The 24,587-nt window shown below is 51.2% G+C and overlaps 6 protein-coding genes across 6 annotated transcripts; 4 read left to right on the top strand and 2 right to left on the bottom strand.

Annotated features, from left to right (window-relative positions):
* Positions 1 to 1,522: 1,522 nt before the first annotated feature.
* On the bottom strand, positions 1,523 to 3,389 carry BU24DRAFT_355420 (uncharacterized protein; the record flags this gene model as incomplete). Its single annotated transcript, XM_033523854.1, has 2 exons — positions 1,523 to 2,649; positions 2,708 to 3,389. 2 exons carry the CDS (start codon positions 3,387 to 3,389, stop codon positions 1,523 to 1,525), a joined length of 1,809 nt encoding a protein of 602 aa, XP_033379225.1.
* A 2,124-nt stretch (positions 3,390 to 5,513) lies between these two features.
* Positions 5,514 to 6,611, top strand: BU24DRAFT_427082 (U6 snRNA-associated Sm-like protein LSm7). Its single transcript, XM_033529135.1, has 3 exons — positions 5,514 to 5,856; positions 5,979 to 6,050; positions 6,133 to 6,611. Exons 1-3 carry the CDS (start codon positions 5,601 to 5,603, stop codon positions 6,258 to 6,260), a joined length of 456 nt encoding a protein of 151 aa, XP_033379224.1. The 5' UTR covers positions 5,514 to 5,600; the 3' UTR covers positions 6,261 to 6,611.
* A 169-nt stretch (positions 6,612 to 6,780) lies between these two features.
* On the bottom strand, positions 6,781 to 11,048 carry BU24DRAFT_496060 (uncharacterized protein). Its single transcript, XM_033534173.1, has 4 exons — positions 10,669 to 11,048; positions 10,244 to 10,582; positions 7,340 to 10,192; positions 6,781 to 7,259 (listed from the first exon to the last, which is right to left on the bottom strand). The coding sequence occupies exons 1-4, from the start codon at positions 10,836 to 10,838 to the stop codon at positions 7,106 to 7,108; spliced, it is 3,516 nt and encodes a 1,171-aa protein (XP_033379223.1). The 5' UTR covers positions 10,839 to 11,048; the 3' UTR covers positions 6,781 to 7,105.
* A 1,914-nt stretch (positions 11,049 to 12,962) lies between these two features.
* Positions 12,963 to 13,778, top strand: BU24DRAFT_466642 (uncharacterized protein; the record flags this gene model as incomplete). The annotated part of the gene is made up of 2 exons (XM_033532383.1): positions 12,963 to 13,416; positions 13,474 to 13,778. The coding sequence occupies 2 exons, from the start codon at positions 12,963 to 12,965 to the stop codon at positions 13,776 to 13,778; spliced, it is 759 nt and encodes a 252-aa protein (XP_033379222.1).
* Positions 13,779 to 14,985: 1,207 nt separating this feature from the next.
* BU24DRAFT_454425 (uncharacterized protein) lies at positions 14,986 to 16,379 on the top strand (the record flags this gene model as incomplete). Its single annotated transcript, XM_033531316.1, has 2 exons — positions 14,986 to 15,004; positions 15,186 to 16,379. 2 exons carry the CDS (start codon positions 14,986 to 14,988, stop codon positions 16,223 to 16,225), a joined length of 1,059 nt encoding a protein of 352 aa, XP_033379221.1. The 3' UTR covers positions 16,226 to 16,379.
* A 7,520-nt stretch (positions 16,380 to 23,899) lies between these two features.
* BU24DRAFT_355592 (uncharacterized protein) lies at positions 23,900 to 24,313 on the top strand (the record flags this gene model as incomplete). Its single annotated transcript, XM_033523863.1, has 1 exon — positions 23,900 to 24,313. The coding sequence occupies one exon, from the start codon at positions 23,900 to 23,902 to the stop codon at positions 24,311 to 24,313; it is 414 nt and encodes a 137-aa protein (XP_033379220.1).
* Positions 24,314 to 24,587: the final 274 nt, after the last annotated feature.

The raw sequence follows: 24,587 nt of genomic DNA, 5'->3' as shown, positions 1-24,587 counted from the left end.
AGATCCGTCCTTGCACCTTGTCTTGTCTTGTCTTGTCTTGTCTTGTCATCCACCACCAACCACACAGTATACCACGTACATACATACTGTGTAATCCATCCAATGTATGCACATAATAGTCGATTTAAATGAACACCCACACTTCATACGTATACACACACACGTGTATAAGCACATCCCAGCCATCCACTCACCCACTCACTCACTCACCCAGTCAGTCAGCCAAACACAAACATGCAGATCCCATTTCCCCATCCCCATCCCAACTTGTCACTCGACAAAGATGTCCATACGCACGGTACGCACGTAAAACTGCACGGCGCCTAATCCGTCTCCTAATCCCTTACCCTCCTCAGCATCTGCATCGAAATCTACAAGAACAAATACCCCATCTGACAGTCCATCAGATCCGTCTTGTTTCCTGCACGCACGACATCGAAACGTTTCTCCCCCATGAATTATAGCACAGTGACTGTAGACTGTAGTATCCGCGAAACCCACACTTTCCCAAACTATGAAACAACCCCCGACTCCGATCCCTATGTGTCCCCCCCAAACCAAACCAAAACCTCCCCCGGCGAGTCCACAACAGAGAAAAAAGCTCCGTGTCAGACAGTCACTATGCCCCATCTCCTCACCACGCAACAAGCTAGGTAGAAAGGCTTATAATGTAAACGTCCGATCGTTACTTGTACGCCCGCCCGCCCGCCCGCACACTCGCCCCGCTCGTGTCGCTGTAGGAGCGCACAGCGGCTTCGCACCGCAAAGCGCAGCGCAGCGGTTTGTCGGAGGCGGAGGTCGGAGTTCCATGTACATGTGTACACAGTACACACCTCAACTATGCGATCGTTCGCTCGCACACTATGCATACATGTAATTCGCGAGCACGTAAATCAGATACTTCGGAAAAGGTGAGCGAGAGTACTGGCAAGAAATGATATGTTGTTGTCATTTGTGAGTGATCATTCGTAACGAAGGGTATGGTTTTATATGGACATTTGAAGGGTAAAAAAGCATCGTCACCACTCCCCTCCCCTGTCTCCTTTCCAATCAAGTCACCAATCCTCCTACTCTTTCAAAAAAAAAAAGCAGTCGAGAAATCCAAAATCAACAACTGCACTCCAAAAATCTCTACATCATCGGATCGAAGGACAGGAAATGGAAAGCCTTGGACACCGACACCCACCCCTCCATTTGGATATCTTTGAACAAAAAACATACAAAAGCAACATCGGAAAGACGTTGGGACTCAACAACCACCGCAAAAACGCCCTGGCGACTAAGCAAAGCAAGAACAGACATTCGTGACACAAAGATAAAACGTAAATGCTAAAACATAATATTGAAAAGAAAGAAAAGCCATGGTATCGTGTCGGTTGAATCAAGCCGGGAAAACCCTAAACGTCGCGCCTTTTCTGAAAGGGAGTAGAGCTGTGAACAGAAAGTGTGAAACTTTTCGAAAAAGTGTGACCAACTGGCCGTCTGTAATGTGAGGATCGGCCCACGATAGAAGATAGCATCGTTAAGCAACCATGGTCTGATGGTCGCCCTGGGGTGGAAGACGGGCATTGGCGTGGGCAAGTCCCGATTTGGCAGCTTCCTGTAACTGAACCTCCACACCCCTTTCGCGCTCGCGTTCCCGATCGACGGGCGGAGAGGGCCGACTAGACATCGGCCGTGGCTCGTGGAGAGGTGCCAACGGTCCATGCTGTGGAGGTGCGCCGAGATTCGGCTTAGGGGTCATACCCTGGCGCGGAGGACTCATGATGTTGGCGCTGGGAGAGCCGGTGCTTGCCCTATCGCCGCCCTCACTGGTTTCGCCTTCGCTATGCATCCCACTGCTGCCGCCAACATTGATGTGATGAGAGAAGCTGGCGCGCAACTCAGGTTCTCGCACCTCCTTCCACGAACATTTGGCATGTTTCTTTGTGCAACCCATGCAGGCAGTGAGATTCTTCAAACAATCCATATGCAGTCGGCGGCACCGATCGCATGGAGGAAGAATGCGCTCCCCCTTGGCCAAACTTTCCATCCTTTGCACCATCTCCGCCTTGAACGGGCCCCCATCATCCTTCTCTTGCGGTTGGCTCACTCGCTGGGAGGCAGCTGGTAGTAGGCTGGACGGTGTGTTTGGAATTGGGACGGGAGAATTCATCATATGCTGGAGCTCCGAATCGGAATACTGCGGCGGTCTTGCGAGGTTGGAAGGACCAGTCTCGGACGCTCCGGGCGGTGGTTTGCTTGCATTCGGAACTGGCGCAGGCTGGTGCGGTGGTGATTGCTGGCTAATGGAGGAGGGTCGCCTCACCTCATGGCCTCCATTTGTGGGCTGGGACGATGCGCGACGGTCTGTGAGGGTATGGAATTTGGACATCAATTCGTGGCGCGTGGTCTGGGATGCGCCATTCCCATTCTGCTCCGAGTGGGCGCGGTTGACGGCGACGAATCCTCCTGGCGAAGTTTGGGAGGACGGCGCCATGTTAGCACTGCCAGTGGGAGCACCGGCACCGTTCATGAGAGCGACATTGGACGGGCTTGAGGGACGGATTGCAGAAGGCGCAGGGGGAGCGGTAGCGGTAGCGCGTCTGTCGATGATGGCCTGCTTGCGACCTTTCAGTCTGTGGTTAAGTTGTCGGGTGCGCGCAGCAACTATCATTCATGTCAGCACATCGCCATTGAAACGTTCGCCATAGCAGATGTAACATACCTTGATCTGCCAATTGGCAGACTTGACCCAGGTTCTTCTCCAGTATATCCAACGTCCCAAGCTCCTTCTCTTCATCCTCAACGATTGGCTGCGGCGGTATCATCTTCTGCGGTATTCCCGACGAGATCAAGACGAAGTCCTCCTCCGATATCTGAACCCTGCACTGCTTGGTGTAGAATTGGCAGACACGAGCGCCTTCGCTCATTTGCGCCAGGTGGAATTGCTCCGGCTTGTTGCGGGCGAATTCGACAACGTCCAACCAAGTCACATTGATTCCATCCTTCCCGTGGCTCTTAAGCACGCGCGGTGGACCGTCGAACAGTCGCTCGAATCGCTTGATCAAGATTGGGCCGAGAGGGCGCGCGCCGAGGTTACAAGCCATGCTCTCATGGCGGTCGAGCACGCCCTGGTAATCGCTAAGTAGCGAGAGTATGTTGGGTAACGTATCATCGTTTGTGATCAAGGGCAAGTCATTGGTGAGCTGTCTTGCGAGATAGTTGATCTGGAGATGGTTGTGCGTCTTGGCGGTCTTTGGCAGTGGCGCGGATGCTGGATGGATTCCGTCGTGCGAAGGACTTCGTTTCCGCTTGAGGTCTGCCTGGTGGTGTGCGTTGGGATTGGCAGCAGGATTGTGATTATTGTTGTGATTGTGAGAGTGGCTATGAGTATGGTTGTGGTTCATGTTGGCCGGCGAGTCAGCGGCGGACATGGTGAAGAGTGCGCACCTCGCGCAGAGAGCGACAGAGAGGGGATTGGGGAGAGGAAGAGTTAGAGAGTGAGGAGGAGGGGAGTAGATGAGATCTGAGTAGGAGGAGGAGGAGGAGGAGGGAGAGGAGGGAAAGGTGGAGGGTGGAGGTTGGGTCTGGTTGGAGCTAGGCAGGCGGAGAGTGAGCGGGAAATCAAACCGCTCAGGGTAGGTCGTGGCAGTAGCAGGGTTGAGTGGAAGGAGGAGGAGCTGGGGGTAAGTCTTAAGAGCATGTGGCAAACGGCAGCGGAAGCAACGTCGAGCCGGCGTGGAATATCACAATAGTGGCATGGCGTAGGCGAGCCGGCAGTGTAGATATAGAAGAAATAATGAAGCTGTAGAAGTAAGGTATGGGTATGGGTATGGGTATAGGATAGGTATGTGTATGATATAAGGTGGATAGTAATAAAGGGAGGGCGAAAGAAAGGAAGGAAGGAAGGACGGAGGGAGGGAAAGAGAAAGAGAGGACAGGGAAGGGAAGGGAAGGGAAGGAACGAAGGGAAGTGGGAAAATGACTATCAGAGTTAATGTGAGTGGAGCGGGCGACGACCTCGTGCCTGGACTTTTGGCTTTTGCTTTTGCTTCTGCTGTGGCTTTGACTCCGTTCCCACCCTCTCATTAGTGGTTAATTCCCTAGCTAGGTATTCCGTATGTATCGTAATAATGAATGGAAGAAGAGGAAATAGTTGCACACTGAAGAATGTTACAAAAGCTTATTCCTACTGCGTGAAAATGAACACCTTAGTTAGTACTCTGTATAGTAGTAATTTATTGGCCCATTCTCCACCAGAGAGGAGAAGAGCTCCTACCATACAGTACTCACTCTGATTCCCAATCACTCTCTCCGCCCCGCTTACTACAGACAGGACACATCAAGCCCTATATATAATTATATACATTATATACGATGGCTTCACTGAAGACTAGACAAGAGTGTGAAGAGTCTAGACAGACAATACGAGTAAGACTCACCCAGTCATCATTCAAACCAACGAGAACTCAAGGGCAGCAAAAGAAGCAAAAGAAAAGGCTAGCGGAATCTTCTTATGCCCGGTCCAATCACAGCCGACCTCGCCCACGGGGCCACCTCTAAGATAGATCGGCGGGCTGATTCCCTTCCTGAAAGCATCTCCATCCTTCTGCCGCACTCTAGACCCTCACATCCACGCATGCCGTGTCCAAGTAAGAAAACGTCGCTGATGAGATCCCATCCCATAATAATTCAGCCCATACCTACGCACGCAGATGGGTGACGGTGGTGGTGGTTGGTGGCATGGTTACATCCAGCATTTCCATTCGCTGAACCCGCACCGCTGACGAGGACGAGACCGCGAAACCGCGTTGAAACGCACTCGTATGCCTCTCATGGTCGTTCAAACGTAGCCGTACGTCAGACTAGAGTATCAAACCTAGGTGTATCATTATGTATGGACTGTATCCTCATACACCGTTCACGCAGATCTATCCAGCTCAATAACGGGTGGGAGGAGCTTCAAATAGTAGGTGCAATAACGCGCGCTATGTAGGTACTGTAAATGGGATAGGATGGGGGTAGCTTGCGACGACGCAGCGCGCCCTGCCTCGTCATCGCGAGATTATTCCCGTGTGGAAGCTTACGAGTCCAATATCGATGTGAGGGGGTGGGTGCACACTGCACACTGGACTGGACTCTGCAACGCGGGAACTGGACAGGGCAGGGTGTGGATGTTTCCGTTACTCGTTCCATATCGCAGCGTTCGCTACATACGTCGCTCGTAACCTTCGGAGGCGGACGGGCGCAAGAAATGCCTCAAGATGTGATTGGATAGGATTAATAAGGTAACGCTAGTCTATATGAGGTCGTAACTCAATGCACGTGCCAACAGGGAGGAAGGGAGGAAAAACCAAAGGCAAGAGCGGAGAATTCGAATTCCGCCCACAGCTTAGTCAGATCGCACTGTCTCACGTGACGTCTTCCTCCCCACCATCGAGCTTGCGAACGCACGGACCCCAACAACAGATTCGGAAAGCTTCCCATTATCCAACATCCCAAACCACGGCCAGCACCTTCCGACCACCGACGAATATCAACTTCGAGCACTCCCGTCGACATACCAGCGCCCACCACATAACCCTTCAATTCGACCATCGTCCAATTGAATCACACGAATGTCCGAGCGTGGAGCTTTCAGAGGCCGAGGCGGCGGCGGTCGCGGTGACCGTGGAGGACGAGGCGGAAGAGGTGGCGGGGGAGGAGGTGGTGGTCACGGCCACGGCCATGGCCACAGGGGAGAGCACCACGGCGGCGGAGGCGGTGGGGGAGGAAATGACAAGCAGCAAGAGCGCCCGAAGAAGGAGAACATCCTCGACTTGGGCAAATACATGGACAAGCAGATCAGCGTCAAGTTCAGCGGTGGTCGCGAGAGTACGTTGTGTCCCCTAGTTTTCGAAATACGCACGGCAAGCAGAGATGCGGGCGGTAGCTTGGAAGATTGGAAAGCATTGTGTATGGGGGTTATGAAGAGTTGAGCTAACGATACGGCGTAGTCATCGGCACACTGAAAGGCTACGACCAACTCATGAACCTCGTCCTCGATGAGGTCAAAGAAGCAATGACAGGTACGCTCATTTCCTTCCCATCTATCTCAAACAACCCACGCCTGGACTTCGAACCTACATCAGAACTAACACACAACCACAGACGAAGAAGGCAACGTCCAGTGGCGCAAGCTCGGCCTCATCGTCGCGCGAGGAACACTCCTCGTCGTCATTTCCCCCGTCGACGGCAGCGAGGAGATCGCAAATCCCTTCCTACAAGAGGAGGAATGAGGAGGTCCTGTTTTAGCGACGCATACGACCTGATTTACGACTGCAACGCGCAAGGCTGGGGAAGAGGATGGGGACTTGGGCCGGGGGATTCTGCGAAGTGACTTCAACCGACGCGGGGGAATCAAATCAGCTTTCCCGGATTCTTTCGAAAAGGGTGGCATTCAGTGTTCCCTAAGCGTTTTGCAGGAGTTTTCCCCGAACCGAAGTAAGAGAGAAAGACAAAAAAAGCGATACCCCGTGGGTTGTAATCTTCGCGGCCGATGATCTATACACACATTGTCGTCATCATGATCATTTGGGGAAAGGACGAAATGAGTACCTATTGACTTATTGAATAATGACATAATCCCCCGTCTTTCTCATAGCCTACCTAGCATACAATGGAAAAAAAATATGAAAACACGAAACAAAACTAGAGAACGAACCCTTTACAGATTGAGATAAAAAAATGCAATCCCAGCAAACACTGCAACCGGTAATTACATCATATAATAGCAAATTCTCGACTGGTTCAAGATATATTTCATACTAACAGTCCATTATCATATTACTTATTTCATAAAACATTACATACATAGGTAGTCATACTCGTTTCCTACACCCTAGCACATCACACCGTACGGTGTCATACTATACCTTCATGACCCAAGCTCAAACGCAATTTCCATAAAACCCGAAAAACCAACAAAAGAAGATTCGTCACAAAATCCACCCATCATAAATCCGTACCCCACACCCACCGCCATCGTTCTTTCATTCTACCCCATCCCCACTCCATCCATTACTACACAAGTAGAAAAGAAAAGTGACTAAAGGTGAAAGAGACGTTTTGTGAGGGTAACAACCTAGTTCGTCTGGCCATGAGACCGCAGCGGGGAGTTATACCCCTCGACAGTCCTGCTTCCGTCGACGCCGCCCGCGCCGTCGGTGCCGTACTTCTCGACGTTCATGGGGAGTCCGGTGTTGGGCTCTGTTACGAGGCCTTTTTCTTGCTGTGCACTGGAGGTGGTAGGGTTAGTATGAATGTACGTACATCGGTAATGATGGAAGGAGGGGAGGTGGAGGTGGTGAGGACTTACGAGGAAGTGAACTGTTCAGGGTGCTCCAGCGCCTCTCTGGCGGGATGGCCCTTGGGCGGGTCTTTGTGCAACTTGTTGCGGTGCTTGCGGCCCTCGCTGGTGTCGGAGTCCTGGGCGTATTCGTGGGCTGCGAGACCGGATGCGCCTGCTGCGCCTGCGCCGGTGGTGAGGTCCCGCGAGCTGCGGGGGCTGGAGCTCGCGCTGCTGGTTCCCTTTCGTTCCTTGCGGGTCTTGTCGCGGTGGAGGAAGCCGAAGAGGTGGTGCTTTTTCTCCTTGTGTTCGTCTTCGTCTTCGGGGCGTTGTTGTTGCTGCTCGAGCTGTTGTTGTCGCTCGCGCTCCTTTTCTGTCTCCTTTTGGTGGGATTTGGCTTCCGCGGCGACGAACTTGTCGTGCTTTTTCTGGTCCTTTGTTTGCTGCTTCTCCAGCTCGCGCTGCTGCTTTTCGAACGCCTTGTCCTGCTCCTTTTGTCTATGTGCGAGCTCCTTCTGGTCTTGCTTGTGCTGGTGAGCGAGTTCTTTTTCTTCGGCCTTGCGCTGGTGGGCGAGTTCCTTTTCCTCGGCCTTGCGCTGCGCTGCAAGACGCTCCTTTTCGGCCTTCTCGGCGTCGTGCTGGGAGTAGGCGTAGGCGCCTGCTCCGGCTGCTGCTGCTACGCCGGCGGTACCGAGAGCGGCATTGCGCTTGTCGTGGTCTTGCTGCTTGTAGGGGTCTTGAACGGAGTCGTAGCGCTGGTGTCCGGCTTCTGGTTGCTGGGATTGAGACAGAGGAGGTTGCTGGGTTGTTTGGGACAGAGGAGGCTGTTGGCCATGGGAGACAGGAGGCTGTTGAGTCTGAGCGATGGACCCTTGTTGGTATGTCTGGGACTGGGGAGCCTGATCATGGTGTCTTGTTGCAGCATATGCGCCTGCTCCGGCGGCACCGAGTCCTCCAGCTATGGCAGCATCTCTGCCGTAGTGGTGTTCTTTGGACTGGTTGGGGTCATTAGGGTTGTAGGAGCTTGGAGCCGTGGGATCGTGGGCTCCTGGCACAGTTGGGTCGTAGCGTTGGTCGTTCATGGCCGCGGGAGCCTGTGTGCCACGGTGATCTCCATAGCTCTTGGCTGCTTCGTATGCGCCATAGCCTGCTGCTCCGGCTCCTCCCGCCAAAGCTGCATCGCGACCATAATGGTGCTGCTCGGTGGCAGGCTGGGCGGTGGGCTCAGTCGCTTTTTGCTTAGCGGGATCGGGTTGTACACGGGGATCCAAGACGTTGGCGACATTGCTCTTGTGGGGACCAATGGTGTGGGAAGCTGGGTCTTCGGTCGTGGATCCAGACTGGTGATGCTTCTGGAGAGCAGGATCGGGCTGAACCCTTGGGTCGAGGACATTGGCGACGTTGCTCTTGTGAGGGCCAATAGTGGAGGATGCTGGGCCAGTCTCTGGCTTGTCGGCATCACGTTGGCTGGCGTATAAAAGTCCACCCGCAGTAGCAGCGCCAGCGCCAGCTCCGACCAGGGCTTCATTAAGACCGTGATGGCTCTCTGACTGTTCGACTTGAGGTTGCTCACGGGCAGAAGTCTCCGTCTTTGGTGCGGCGGTGTGGGCAGTCACGCTGTGTGGAGATGGCTCCTTTCGAGCAGTAGGGTCAAATCGCTGTTCCTCGAATTTTGGCGCATGTGGGTTGACACGGGGATCAATCTTTGTCGAGCTATAGGGGCTTGCTTCAGCAAGTGCCTCCTGTGTGTTTCCACCCTTTGGCACGGTGTCGTGATGTTTGGTAGCAGCATATGTACCCAAGCCTGCAGCTCCGAGGCCACCGGCAACTGCAGCGTCACGTCCATAATGATGCTGGTTCTTTTCTGGAGTAACAGGTTCCGCAACCGGTGTTTCTTGATGCTGCGTAGAGGGGAGACCGCTGCCTGCGGCGATACCGACAGAAGGTTCGATCGAATGTGACTCGGTGTGCCTACCAGCGGGCCCAGGAATGTATCCTCCAGCTCCTGTCTTCTGGTCGGAGGGTGTCTCCAAAGGCGTCTCTGGAAACTCTCCAGGAATATGAAGATGAGGATCCAACTGGGGATCTAACCTGTTTGCGGTGTCTGTGAAATGGGGGCCATCAGTGAACGACTTTGGGTGAGGCTGCTTCTCGCTGATGCAGGGATCGCCAGTAAAGTTATGCCCGTGACCGAGGTGATCGTGTTCAGACTTAACTGTCGATGAAGTGCTGCCTTTATATGCGGCGGCGGCAGCAGCAACAGCGTCGGAATGGTGCTCAGAGGGTTGCACAGTGCGTTCATTAGATGTTGAAGATGACCCTGTAACTCCAGAAAGGGCTCCATGACCCTGGTTGGTACGCTCCTGCTCAATCTCACGATCATCTTTGCCAGTTCGATTACGGTAAGCATAAGTGCCAGCGCCAGCGCTAGCTGCCAATGCTGCTGCTCCTGCTAGCTTTTCACGGCCGTGACCATCCTGCACGTCGGCTGCTTTCTCTTTGGTTCCAGGTTCTCTTTCGTTGGTAGATGCGTTGTGGGGCTGGGAAGCAGCAGTGTTATGGACGGGGGTAGGGTCATCAACCCTTTTGCTGGAAACAACCCCTCCGGCAAGGGGAAATGAACGGCCAGAGTCAGTTACTGGTTCTTGTCGGAACGAGCGTTCAAAAGGCTGTTCTGAAACGCCGGTTGAAGGTTGAGAAGATTGAGCGAAATCCTTCTTTTCAGTTCTCTCGTTGCCTACTGGAGTGACCCGCTCTCGAGCTTGTTCCGAGCTGTCTCGGAGATTCTCATGATCGGGCTGACGATGGAGTTGATGAGCTACACCAGCAGTACCTGCGCCAATGGCGATATCCTGGCCGAGGTTCGAACTCGTTTTAGGCTCTCTGTCATGTGATCAGTCTTGATTGTCGAGATGCAGAATACGAAGGACATACCCAGAGTTTGTTGTGTTGGTGGCAACCGAGCCCTGCGTAGGGGTTTCGATAGATCTAGTATCGCTACGGGGGCTTAAGGCAGCATGGCCTCCACGGTCCTGTGGAAATCCCATCACACCAGATTTGATGCTCGCGGTGCTGGCACCCTCGGTCAAAGTTCCACGTTGCGTAGAGGTTGTAGTGGCCGGGCTTAAGGTTGATGAAGTAGGGATATCCTTTGATTTCGCCATGACTGGTTCAGATCGCTTCTGCTCTGAGCTGTTCAAGGGTTGTTGTGTGTTCTCAGTCGTAGATTGTCCTGGGCTACTACCGGTGAATTGATCATAAATGGGATGATATCTGCTTGGTGTGTTAGTCCTGGAGCAACATATTGTGGACAGATGCATAAACAGCATCAGCTTCGATGGCACATATTGCAAACTCACTCGTTTGGTTCAACCTGAGCTTCGTTACTAGACTGGGTCGATTTGACACCTGCGAAATGACTGCCCTCTCCAGTTGGACCAGATCTATCAAGACGGGATGAGGTGGGCTCCTGTGCCGTATCTGCAGACTTCCCTTGATCATGGGAAAGGACCTTCTTAAGCTTCTGCATGATGTCGCCCTAGGGTGCGTCGATGATGTTCACAGGGAAGAGGAGGACAGCGGTCAATGCTAGGTGGGGAATATCGTACTCGGTAAGGACAAGGGATTAAAGTACTGATTACATGGAAGATTCAGTTGGCATTAGCAGGATTGTCACAAACCAACGCAAGCATGAGCACAAGGGCAAGCAGCAGGAGCATCAGCCATGAGGTCATACATGAGTAGCGGCAGGAGAGCGCAAACGCGGAGCACCAGTCGTACCAATGGCGGGACACGTCCAACATCAAAATAGTAAAGCTTAACCCACACAGCGATCGATCTGTTTGATACACTATTCTTCAACTCAATAGAGATTTATTCATAAACACCACAAGATCGTTAGATTTGGAGAGAATAACACACGAATTGTCTGTTTATGCTGGCTGATCGACATAATCCCGGTTTATGATCATGTTCTCCAAGTTGGTGGGATCGATTGCCTAGCTTAAAGGAGTCTCTTGAAGATGGGAGAGTCCCTGCAAGGGTAGGAAGCAATCGCCAGAGATGGAACAGGATTAGGTCCTAATGGCTACGCAATCAATTGAAGGCGTGGAATTGTGGACAGCGACGAGAGATGATGTATTGATGTGTAGGGGGCGTGGGCAAGGGAGCGGGAGAGGCTGGAAAGGATGACGTCGTGAGATACTACAATCGTGGATGGTCCGAGCGATGAAACCCCACAGCGAAAAGTCACGTGATGGCACACGACATTTCTCCATATCCGCCCGACGATCTTCCCAGGACACAACCTTGAGGCTTGAGCCAGGGAGTCCCCAGGCCTTACCAGAACTGTTCACTCCCCCTTCTTGGAGCAGCGAGTAATGAACGACCGATGACCGACGACCTGCCCTGTCTGTCTGGAGCACCCTGGGCTTGATGGGCACCCCCCCCTTCCTTCGCTGCCTTTCCTCCATCCTCCGTCCTCCGTCCGATTCAATCAGCGAATAGCGCCGCCCAACCGGGGGTAGCCTGTGCGTACGCGAAGGTTGAGGAATCGGCCGAGCCAGATCCGTATTTGTCGCGATGTTGAAGGACGCCACCAGCAAAGACCGAGTGAGCGCGAGAGTGTGGGTGCTCTGAAATGGAGACTTCACTCTTCACTCTCGTACTCGTACAACACCACATCGTTACCGACCTCTGGTCTGAGGAGATGGGAGTACAGAGTACAGAACACACATCTGTTAGTTACTGACAATCCAAGCAATGCCGTGACCCTCGGCGCATGATGCAGACCGACCGTCGAAAGGATTGTGTTGCCCAACAACGAGATGCGATCTACCACCTTCCCTCTGTAACCTCGCACTCGTACGTAGAAGTTGCACCCGAACGACGTTCCGAGCAGAACAATTAGTATCTGCCCTACGATTTTTGTTGGCCGCCTTGCGCGAGAATTTCTGAGCGGACCATGATCGCTACCTGACCATTGAGGTCTCTACCAGGGCAAATGGCCTATCAAGGCTCTTGAAGATGGTCCTTAGCTCCTCCTCGGCTCCGCCCAGCGCCGGGAGGACCGATGGGCCTGGCGCCGTTATTCGCGCTGCCTCAGTAGTCTCAACTACCTAACTAATCCATCCTAAAGTCCGGTGCGTATTCTGCCATTCAGTCGATTCTGGCTTTAATGACCTTTGCCCCTTGCGCCCCAAGTCCCCAATTATTCTTCCAAATGTCGACTGTATGATTCCAACCCCGTCTTCTGCGAAACCGATGCACGAGCGCAACTGTTCCCGTTACCACTGTCCTAATCAACTACTACTACACACACGCGACGACCGATAAATCGACTTCAAGCAATTCCGCAATACCAAGATCGGCCGCTCTATTGCCCAGTCCTTCTAATCCTGGAGCGCTGAGCGTTTCCTAGAAGTCCTCTCCCCGCGAATTCACGATTGCTGGCACGAAACACATCCGTACAGGGAAAAGGCCGCTCCAGTCTCACGTCCGACCCACAACCTCCTCCACACTCGGTCCTCTCGTCCGCCGTTTCTCCGCTGTCACTCCTGCCTCACTTTCAGTTTCCTGCACGATTCTTCACTGCATTTGAGAGTGCATAGTATCCAGACACAACCTCGCCCGGCCTTCTCCCGACATCTTCGAAATGGCTCTCCGTACACGACTTCGTCGAGCGTTTACTCGCGGCTCTTCAGATGAAGGCTCTGGCGGTCCTCTTAGCAGAATCACCTCAAGATCTTCTAAAAAGGACAAACCAAAGCCAGACCCAAATGTATATCAGCCAGGCGAGAAGATGCCTCCTATGAAATACCGCAGGCCCGTGGACCCTATACACAAAAAGAATCTCGAAGCCTTCAATTGGGCGACTTCTTGGCGACGGAAGAGTGACCCCAGTGTTTACTCGCCCATGGGAAGTCGCATGCCCAGTCGGAAGAACAGCCACACTACACTAGGGAGACGGAGCATCGGCGGCAGGAAGACGAGTTCACGAGCGGATGACTCTGCTGTGGATAGTGGCTTTGGAGGCAGCATTTCCGGAGACACAGATCACCCAAGTCTACTTAGAGAGGGTAGCGAGGAGGAGGGCGATGTCACTAATGGTGAGTTCTCGGCGATGGCAACCAGTCTCTGCATTCAATTTACTGACTCTGTTCAAGTTGGCCTTTCACGACCGCCTACAAATGACCGGCCTCGCAAATCCTCCTCCATCCACGGCCGCCGCTCCCATTCTATACACCGTACCCTTTCAAATAGATCCGGAGGATCACGTCCTCCCACTAAAGATGGTGCCATACGTCGGTCAGGTTCTTCTCGAGGAGAACCATTCACCCCAGCGGAACTCGAGCTGGCTCTCAAACGCTCCCACCTAGAAACTCCGAAGGAAGAATCCGACCGAAGCGGAGATGGAAGCCCGAACACTCCCTCCAACGGCCAACTAAAGCTGAACCGTCAGAGCATTTAATGACGATGCCAACGCCAGCCACGATCATGCCTTTCTCCGCACTATAGACTTTTCTTCTATATTCCTAACCTTTGCGTCTCAAGGTCTTCATTTGACCGTCATTCTTTCTGCATTTGCGAGGTTCCTGGGTCTTCACATTTTCTTGCATTATCTGGTTGCATTTGTTGGTTTGGAGTTCAAAAGGTGACGTTGATGCGTCACTCTCGGAGGCCATACGTTCATAAACGTTCGTTTTACTTACTAGGGAAAATTATTGTAAATAGAGTAGCTGATCAGGGTTGTATATACGCTCCTCCTCGACATCATCGAAGGGATGAAACCACAAGACACAAGGTAAACTTCGTGTTTTACCTCAAATAGAACACCGATTCATGAATCTAAAACGCACGTAACCATGTCATGTTTATCAATGATCCCGCAAAGCCCTCCCATCTGCATGTTCAGCATCCTTGTTTTGCACGACGCATATCTTGAGGTCATTCGATGTCGGCCAAGCTTTATCTTCGAAGACGGAAATTTGCGATGAGGTGGACGGGGAGTTCCGGTACAACATCGGACACTGGGCATCAGCCAGCTTTACGAAGGTCTACGTGAGCAAGTGGAAGTGAATTAGTTGTATAATCAGGAAGACAAACGGTTTGTATTCATGGGCCTCTCAGTGAATGAATAACTGAATACCCAGGAAGACAACCATGGGGGGACGTCATTCGTTATGGACGGAGAGGATGAGCACCTTTTGCTTGTCCCCCGCTAAGTGTCAATGTTTTTATGGGTCGTCAATTGTTGATTTAATGTCTAAGATTCTGATCTGCAATCGATATGACGACTAGATCAGTTGTCAATAGATGTTAGCACATGGGGATTTTTGAGAATTATTTTTTGCATCTGTATATGCATACTAAGATGACCCAATTCGGGGGAATTCTCGATGTACCATGCGTTTGTTTATCACGCGGGATTCAAATGTCAACATCAAACACCCCCACTCTGATCTGGAATTCTGTGAATACCGCCTTTAGGCAGACTCGCAAAGGCCCTTGTGACATGCTAAGATTGTAGTAATTCACAGGTGATAGTACAACGCAACTTAAAAAAGTCAAGTGAGTCTCAACAAGTCAAGTGAGAGAAAGTGACTGTATGATGGTCCGCCCGCTGATTGGCTGATTCTCGCCGCACGGTTCCCCAGACGCTCTCTTACTGGTAGGCGATGCTCTGGCCGCTCTTTGGTGAGGGAAGACAAACACAAGACAAGCACGAGTACAAATACTCTTCTAACCTCTCAAACTGTTGACCAACTTCCCCAAGTACGACCCATCCTACCCTCTCAAACAACTCTGCAGCTTTCTTGTGTACAGCCTTCTTCAATTTCTGGACGCATTGTCCGAGCTGCCAGATATGCGTGTACAGCCATATTTCGTAGTCGAGTGCTGGCACTTCACCGAAACCGACGCCGAGTTTACAGTTCGGTGCCATGGAAATGCTTCCTCATCCAATCAACCGCTGAAAACTTCGATAACTCGCTTTCAGTCAAGGAGAAATATCTAAACTATCTCGAACGTATTCAAGACGACGAGATAGAGGATCCCGAGGCTTGGAAAGATTTCAATGAGTGGGTGCTGGAGCCTTTCGAGCCAATATTCCGTGGCGTTCCACTTCTTCCGGCAAATGAGAAATACACGCTTCAGCAATATCTCTTCCCAGAGATAATATTTTATACATTGCGGTCTGTTGACGGAAAGCTTGTGCCTGTTCCTCAGAGTGAGGAAAAGCAATCTGACCGACTTCCCTTTGGTGTTAAACTACCACAAGAGCTTTGCTCACCATGGTCGTCAATCCACCCAAAACACATTCGATACGGCAACGGAATTGACCACATGCACTCTTGCGATCCAAGAAGGGCCTTTATCGACGGCGATATACCTCGCCGCTATTTTTTCAGATTCCACCATCTAGCACCCCACAGGACCGTAGAGTACGAGCTCACCAAATACGCAAGCATACGAGACGCCGGGCTGGACCACTTACGCATCCCCCAACTCTACGGCATCGTGCAAGATGACGCCGGCCTCGTCTACGGGCTATTGTTCTCACACATTGACAGTGTCAGCGTGAACTTAAGATATGATATGGCAGTCGAGGAAGCACCAACGGATCTCCGAGAGCGGTGGATAAGCCAGATTACAGACACACTTCAAGATTTACACGACGCTGGTATCACATGGGGGAATGCAAAGCCCGATAATGTTATGATCGATGTGAATAACGATGCTTGGCTAATTGAGTTCGGAGGCGGACATGAAGGGTGGGTGGAGGAGGAAATGGAGGAAACATTGGCTGGAACAGTGAAAGGAGACTTACAGGGACTAGCGAAGATTGTAGCATACATTCAATCTTCTGCTGTCGAAAAGGCGTCGCCAGAAACCACGACACACAACGAGATTCAGTAATCTTCTTGCCCTGCTGAATGTCATGAAAAGGACGCTATGTTCATCCAGCAAAAACTGCAATGCCAAGGTCCAACTCGGCCTCTTTACTACTGAGGCACCCAATTGTATACTAGTTCTCTCATACTATCTTAGTCGAAGGAGACTTCGAACTGCTCAAATCAATTCTAAAGGTATCCACTGCGCTTAAATTCCATTGCGTGCAGATGATTCTTTCCTTTGTAGTGCCGTCCACAGTAAAGAAGCCATGCCTCCTGTCTCGTCACCTTTCTGGACTGGTTTGGGTCCCGATTATTCAATTACGTAGCCAATATTTCGCAGGAAAGTCTTATCAGAATTGCCCATCACGCGCTGGTGCTCCTAAATCTGCACTTGCTGAAGATTTGCCACTGAGTATCAAAGATCATTCAATCACCGATCTTTGGCCCAATCTCCCAACATTGTGGTGAGAGCGGCGCGTTTGTGGTGTCAAACGAAAATTCAAACGGAAATCCGAACTTCGTTTGAGCCTTCCAACCTCGTGAAGAGGGTACTGCTTTCGTGACGTCAAAGAAAAAGTGAAGCCTAGTGTTGCGTGCAAACAGCCTGTATTTAGCACCTCACTGCTGTTCATTTTCTCTTCTTTCCTCCTCCATCATTCAGTCACCCATAGCAACTGGTCTCTAGCATTGTCGAAGAGGCTCTCTTGCATCCCCACAACTCTATTCAGCAACATGTGTCATAAGTACCACAAATTATACAAATAGGGACACGATGAACCCAGTCATATAACCTACTGTTCGAAGCATCAGATCAGCACAATTACCGGAAACCCGATCATGTGCAAACCCGGAAAGGGCACCAGGTCAGCAACGACAGCTGCAGACAATATCATGTTCGAGAACTGCGCGTGTAAACTCGCAGATCTAATGAGAAACGGCTGGACATGTTGCCAATGCGGCTATTCCAAAAATTGTATGGACGGATGCTGCGGGCCTCCGAGTGGAGATGGAGACTGCGATCACAGGGTCTGCATAGAATGCACATGTACTCAAACTCAGCGGTAAGTGACTGATCGAGATTCGGGTACGTTGAATTGCTTGCTGATTGACCGCTAGATGAACTGCTATGACTGCTGCCTGTGCAGTATTTAGGACAGCTTTACACGGATTTCGAGACTTCCTATATCAGAAACGGATCTTCCGCACCCTTCCCAAGTAGAACACGATACTTTCCAATACAACATTTTCCAGTACAAAATTTTCCAGCACTATGCCCCAGCATTATGCCGCCAGAATTATGCCGCCAGAAATATACCTCCAGAAATATACCTCCAGCATACGCCTTCCGACCCCGTCCCTATTACCATGGAGCTTGCACTCGAGAAAGTTGACCAACTCGTGCGAACTACAAGTTCTTGACATGGAGACATGGTCCATATAGGCCGAAGGCCATCATTCGACTCGTCAAAGCTGCTCATCACGACAAATCTGAGGAATTGAACCTGGTCAGTCGACACATACATTGAATGATTATTCTCTCTTTTTTGTTACTTGTTATCTTCCTATCGTGGACTCTCACTATTGCCTTTCTCTCGTGCACTTTCGTTATTACCTTCTCTCGTGTGCTTTTGTAATTACTTGTCTATCGTGAGACACCTTGTAAAACTGTTCCACCGTGGGGACTCGGCTGGGCTCGCTTTGTATAGCAGAAATCATCACGAACGGACTATAGCATGCGGGAAATTCGAATTCACAAGCAACGAAGAAAGATATTAGAGGCAGCCTGAGGTACGCAATGAACCGTCGAACTAACGTCTCTCTCATAAACCCAAAGCCGAGAAACCTTGGTGTAGAATGGCAAAAACATCTGAGCGAGCTCCAAAGCTTCGGAGTTACATTGGGTAAGACTGTTTTCAAACCGAGTCCGAAGTCCAAAACCACTCAGCTAGACCAATTCGTGAGTAAACCAGCCAAAAGTGGAATAAGTAAGAAAGGTACGACATGTAGTAAGGGAATGTCGTAGCATAAGCAGATGTGAAAGTAACGTCGCGTTCGTGACAATCGTGGCTCGAAGAATATCCATGAGATGTCTTTTACCGATACGAGTGGCTTCAATCCAGACACGCACTAGAAAGCGTGGGAAAAAGGGAATGAATCACTGTCGAATCACATCGTCTACATATTTTGAACATCGAGACATCGCAACTACTCTCTACTAAGCGCCGGGGGCTCCGAGGCGTTGGAGCTCCTCAGCCGTTGCTAGCTAGCTAATAAGACATCTGCGCCGCCTCGAATTGGATGAGAGACACCGAAAGTGGATGGGGTGCGTCGAGGATGAGTTGCAATGATCCAAGAAGAAACGAGCGCAGATCTTCGATCCATCGTTTTCCAGCATCTGGGATCTCGTGTAAGCTCTGTGATTGCAGCGTAGGATTCTTTTGATGCGGATGCACATGAATCTGGAAATCATCACCTGCCGCTCATGTTATGGTCTCGTGTTACATTCGGTGGGGGAGGTGAACTCGAGTGAGCCAACACATGCAGTTGCATACTAACTATGTCTTCCATGAGGAAGTTCAATCCAATCTCAAGTGATGCGAAGATAAGAGACTGCTGGTAGTTGTTCTTCTTGGGGTGCACGAATATATGCCATGATGGTGCCACTGTGGATGGGGGGTGGAAGGAAGCGTGGGGATTTTTGGTTTCTCAGCTGGGTGGTGTGTGTGTGTGGATGAAGCTTGGAGAACATCAGCATTGCCATACTGCCCCGAATGGTCAGCGAATCCCAGGGCTGATAATGCATTAATGAGCCTGGTCTCTGCAGTGTAGGGGAGAGAAACAGCGACTAGCCCACAGAAAGTCTACCGTTATTGATCATGATTCGTTCATTTTACTTCTTTTCTAAAGGGACAGCGACAAGTCTCAGTAGTATCACACACCAAGTCAGCTTGAATTTCCATGTCTCCAAATCAGGGCATCAGTTCCCCACTGAAACCGACCTGATTGATAGGATGTCGAACAGTGCGTAGGGCCGGCCAACATATTTTCTCTTGGAGATCATCGTTATGGTTCGATTGTCTTGAAGTCCACTTCTATCGGCCATCATCAGTGACTTAGTCCTTGTAGAATGGTACTAGGCGACTGCCGATAGAGCTTCATGGAAGTACAATATCCACCAAGGTTTGGTACTTGTCTCCAATGGGAAACGGAATGCGGCACAAAGCACTTGAATTTATCTCGGCCTAGATCATGCCTTCGTCACCCACATCTTTTGCCATCATGAAATTCTTGCCTCAAGTTGGTCTGGGTGCACCTACGCAGGTACTGAGCGGGGCGATGCAAGCCAAAGTTTGAGCACTGACAACACTCTGAACAGTTGTCAAGGCGGGGATCGCTGTTGTGATCAGAAGCTACAGGACATGCATCCAGGCTCTGTATCTGCCGAATCAGTTTGCTGCCCAGTTGAAGTATCCGGGTCAACGCTCTCGCCTTTCAAGACGTTGCATAGGAGTCTAGTTCAGGCAATGAGCGTCTGCGTGCGTATGTCCAGCCAGGACGCGCCTCACGGTTCACCTTTTTGCCCTTGCTGAGTCCAGTAACTGCAGCTGCAGGCCTTTTGTACGCCTCAAGAGGCAGTTGTGGAAGTCGAGCTTTCATTTTACCCTGCCACCACAAACGAACGATTTCTGCCTTTGCCGTTTCCGTTTCCTACGATTCTATCATGCCGATGGGGGGTCTTCCATGTACCCGGCAGATAACGGCGTACCGGCGAAGAAGCTGGCAGCTATAATTAATGATATATTCGGAGGTTGGATCAGTAAGACTAGCAACACAATCAAGTGCATGGCAATCATCGCTAAGAAATGAGCTGTCAACCACGCTTTCACATGGACTTGAGAATGAAGGATATTAAACGAGCGCTCGTGGCTATCAGCCAGTCACTTTCATCCGCGTGTGGGCTTTCATTCCAGCGTTCGCGCGAGGCAAAAGGCCGTTGAAGGAAGTCCGTACACCCCTTTCTCAACGGCGCGCACTGAACGCGTTGGAAAGCGTTGAGTGTGGAGCCCTGACAGGTGTGTGTAATTATCTCTGATGGGATACAGAGAACGGTGTGGAAGGTCGGTACGGAGTAGTTTGGCCTGTTCAAAGCCCATGTCATCATCTCATACCTTCCGTACGGCAGTGTGAATTGTAGGCAGTGAGATAGTTCCACTTCTCTCCACGCAAGAATGAAGACACAGGTGGCAAGAAAACCAGTAACCAGCATGCTACTCTTTGACTAAACACACTCTGACAGATACCACTGTCGCCACATGTTGTTTGGCATTCAGAGATCGCAGTGCCAACTTTAAGCGTAACGGTTCGAATGAATCCGTTGACGCCCGCAGAATCTATTCCTGCAGGCGAAAAAAAGTATACACGTAGCCTGGTAGAGCCCAAAAATTCGGCAGTATCGGCAGTACTTGTCTGAAGACTGTTCAGTTCGTGCAAGCCCTCCTACTTTGGCCAGAGTGTGGTAGCACAAATATCATTGCTATTTGCCTGGCGCAGCTCGTAGTCAAACTTGTCAAAGTATAATGCGTTTCGCTACTCTAGCTGGAGTATAGCGGTTTCTCGTCGTCCAATGTCCTGTGACCTTGATGCAAGTCATCCTGGCGGTGCTAGGCTTCCAGCTCGACGATCGAATTTGGCCAGCACTGTTGCGGTCGCGTCTCATGTAGTACCAAGGCAATATCTTGACGTCCAACCAGAGAGGTATCCACCGCGTCTGGCGCGCATCTCCAACCGTTGGCCTGCCCAGGAACCCAAGGCAGCGTCTGCTGAAACGGTCAACCTCACACATTGACACCGGGTACCCGCTTTATCGCGATTGATTTGTGTGCGAGAGATAATGGACACATTTATGGCGACACGGAACCGTTTATCACCTATGCCGGTCGCGCCCCTCTTGGTATATTGTGGCTGGTCGGGGGCGGATCGGAGCTCGAAGGTGCACAGAAACAGTACCTAGCCCGCGAACTTCGTATCTTTAGCAGGCTGACATGAGACCATGAGAGAGCTGGGTGGCTAGCATCTCTCTCATTGCGTGTACTGTGTATGGCTGGACGGCCGCGAGGCACCGACATCGCAGATCTGAGTGGTGGACATGCATGCATATCGTTCATTCCATTACTTCTGATCGCCCCCATTCCCTGTACACCAAACGTCAACAACAGGGTAAACCCAATCAGACGATTCAAGATGGCGGCTTATTTTGACGGAGAATTTCTTGCTCTGATCTCGATGATCCTAGTACACTAGGCAAATACAACTCCGGCGCTGTGTAACCCTCTGTTCCAGTTTTGTAATGATGACCCCGGGGCCCATAAACAAATAACTGTGATCAGATGCCTCGTCAGAGTGGTTCTATCAAGTCCATGGGGATACAAGATATTAGATGACATACTGATTTTTTGTGGTGAGATGGAGTGTTGGACAATCGATATTGGTGCCCGTCCAGGTGGGTTGTAGTCCAACCTACTCTGTCCAAAACTTGAGATTCCGCTCTACGGCATGTTCCATTGTAGTTTAGTCTTTATTTCCAATAGCAGTTTCTCTTCAGCAAACAACCAACGGTTTGCAAGGTCGGTCATGCAGCTCGGTGGCAGTCAGAGCGCGTACAACAGCTTGGCCATGATCCACCGGCTCATCCGCGATAGGTTCACTCAACTTTTACATTCTTGCGGCCAGTACTCCGTACTCCATGAAAGTGATCTAAACCGATTGAGTAGCAGACTCAAAAAGGTGCACACACATTGGCTTGGACAAGTGCAACTGCACCCGTCGATGCATATGCAGGTCCGTAGAGGCTGGGGGACTATATCACCTACGGAGGAAGACAAATGCTTGAATCTGGTAAGAATGGCAAGTGGGTCTTAGGCAGTGGCTGCGGGTGATGGCGTTGACCCCACCGTAGACTTGAGGTATCATTCCAAAGAGTGGAGGCGCCTGTGATGGCTGACGTTACAGTGCGCATCAGACCGATGAGCTTCAGATCAGACCCCCCCTCCATCGATTCCCGTTACTCTGGCTCGACTTGGCTTTCTGCAAGGCCATGGATCTGTGTATCTATGTTCAAGACCGTTATGCCCATCAAGTCTTCCCACGACCTTTAATCTGCCGCAAGGTCCCTGTGTACCTCTTCTCAACTTCTCCATCTTTTCACCTTCAAAGCCCTTTGCAGTTGCTCATCCCCGGTGGAGAGATTTCCTGCCCTTGCAGTCGTCCACAATCCAGATCGTCGTTGATTCGCTTAATCTTCCCTTGATTCAAACCACCGTTGAGATCCACCTGTTCGGTTGGCCGTAGAACTCTCGGAAGAGCGCGAATTCTGTACCATTCCAACGCCCTGCCTCTGTCGCGTTCGCGACCGCGCCATCCCATTTGGACATTTTGAACATGTTTCACAGAGGTACGTTAGTGTAATGCTTCTGCATGTCATTCCCACCTTGAGGCTTAAGGTGCTTTTCCGATAGCCCGCAGACCCTGATTCAAAAGCACAAGCCTCGACCCCTTTCTACCCTCCGTGCATCATCCACCTAGATTCCAATCTTCATATCGACTTTGCATTTCAGCCCTTCTTGTTATTTCTTTCAGAGGCTTTGGTAAGTGGAAGCCTTGCCGACACACTCTTTCCATTTTTCATAGACGTAAACAGTCAGCCGCTTTTGACAGTCAAGGTCGTCGACTAACACTGCCAATAGTCGTTACGAATGCTGAGCCGATTGTTCCTATGATGTCTTCCAACTATCGTCAAGACCCAACCAACGACGCTTACCAGTCGTCCCTAGCAGCAGGTTTCTTGACGCCGCCCTCGCAATTCGATGGCCGCAGGGATTCAGTCGCGTCTTCGCAGTCTTCGTACTGCCAGAGCTATTCACCAGAATACTCTGTCCCAGCAACTCCCACAGACCATGGATTCGTCGATGTCATGTCTTACGATATGAGCCATGACTTTCATCATCAGCCCATGCATGCTGCCGCTTTGCATGCAAACGAAAAGGTTCCCGAGCACCCCTATGAGCCCTGGATGATGGTTCAAGTCAACGAACCAGTGTCTGTCCATCAGATGCCATTCGATTCTCAGGAGCTTCTTCCAGCTCCGAGAGACTTCGGGCTGTCTTTGCAGACTTACGACGGCGAAAACAACATGTCCGACCTGACAGTGCCAACATCCAGCGCTGCTTGGGACAACATGTCGCCAATGGTCACCCCTGAACTCAGCCGATTCAGGCAGCCACTTGGCCGACAGAATCGACGTTACCCCCAGCTCGATCTAGGAGCAATCGAGACGGTCCCAAGTCTCTGGAACACGGCCATTCCTGAGGAGCCTCAGCCTCAGCCGATGGTAGCAGAGACCATGGCACCATCAGACGTCATGATGCAGGACTACGTTCTGGTGAATTCGGATGGGCTTGACAGCGCCACATCGTTCGATACCTCTAGCCAGACTTTCCCACCCTCCCCACAGGAAGTCTCTTTCAAGAGAGAGACTTCCGGCTCGTTGAAGGATGATTCCGACAACGATGAGGGACAGTCTCGATCAAGTCATCGCATGTACGTCTCCCCTACAGGGGGGAAGAGCGTCAAGAAGGACCGTCGATCCATGGCAGCAGTCAAGAAGCGGGCCAAGGCTCCCAAAAACCACCAGTACCGAATGGAGCTGGATGGAACCGAGATATTCTGCAGCGTCGAGCCCTTCAAGAAAGAGAAAGACGGCAAGTGCTACCCAATCGGCGGTCCTACCAGGACCATCCACGAGTGTGAGCTCTACCGGTCCGATGGCATACCTTGCAGGCGAAGGTTCAAGCGCCCCGAACACCTCAAGAGGCACGCTGAGACACACTCTGGCAAGCTCAATCATCACTGCAAGATTTGCTTTAAGGGCTTTGGCCGCAACGACAACTGCCAGGCCCACTACGACACACACATCCGACGTCCTGGGAAGAAGGATGGCCGGAACAGGAAGATGTCACTCAGGGAGGTGGAGGAGATCGTCGCAGGTGATGTCAAATTGATTGAGAAGCTACGGTCCAAACATGGATGTGGAGAGGAGTCGACTGCGCTGTGAGCTGCCATGAATCCCTGTATAAACTAGTTTTCGGTTTTGTTTGGTGTCGGTCCCCACATGGTTTTGTCGTTAAGGAATATGTTCACACTTGTGATAATTTTTATTGGTCTGCGGATATTCTTGTAAGCTAATATTCTTGGGCCCGTCTTGTATCGTATGGAGCCATAAAACAAATGAACTATTACGGCCTCATACCAACTGTGTGCTCGCCGTGACTGATGGAGATCCGCGTGAAAGCCCATCGATCAAACAGCTATACATCACATCTTCGTTC

Source organism: Aaosphaeria arxii (assembly GCF_010015735.1).
Source record: "Aaosphaeria arxii CBS 175.79 unplaced genomic scaffold BU24scaffold_10, whole genome shotgun sequence".
NCBI classification, from domain to species: Eukaryota; Fungi; Ascomycota; class Dothideomycetes; order Pleosporales; genus Aaosphaeria; species Aaosphaeria arxii.
The sequence above is the reverse complement of the archived record's forward strand: the minus strand, read 5'-3'. Positions and strand labels throughout refer to the sequence as shown.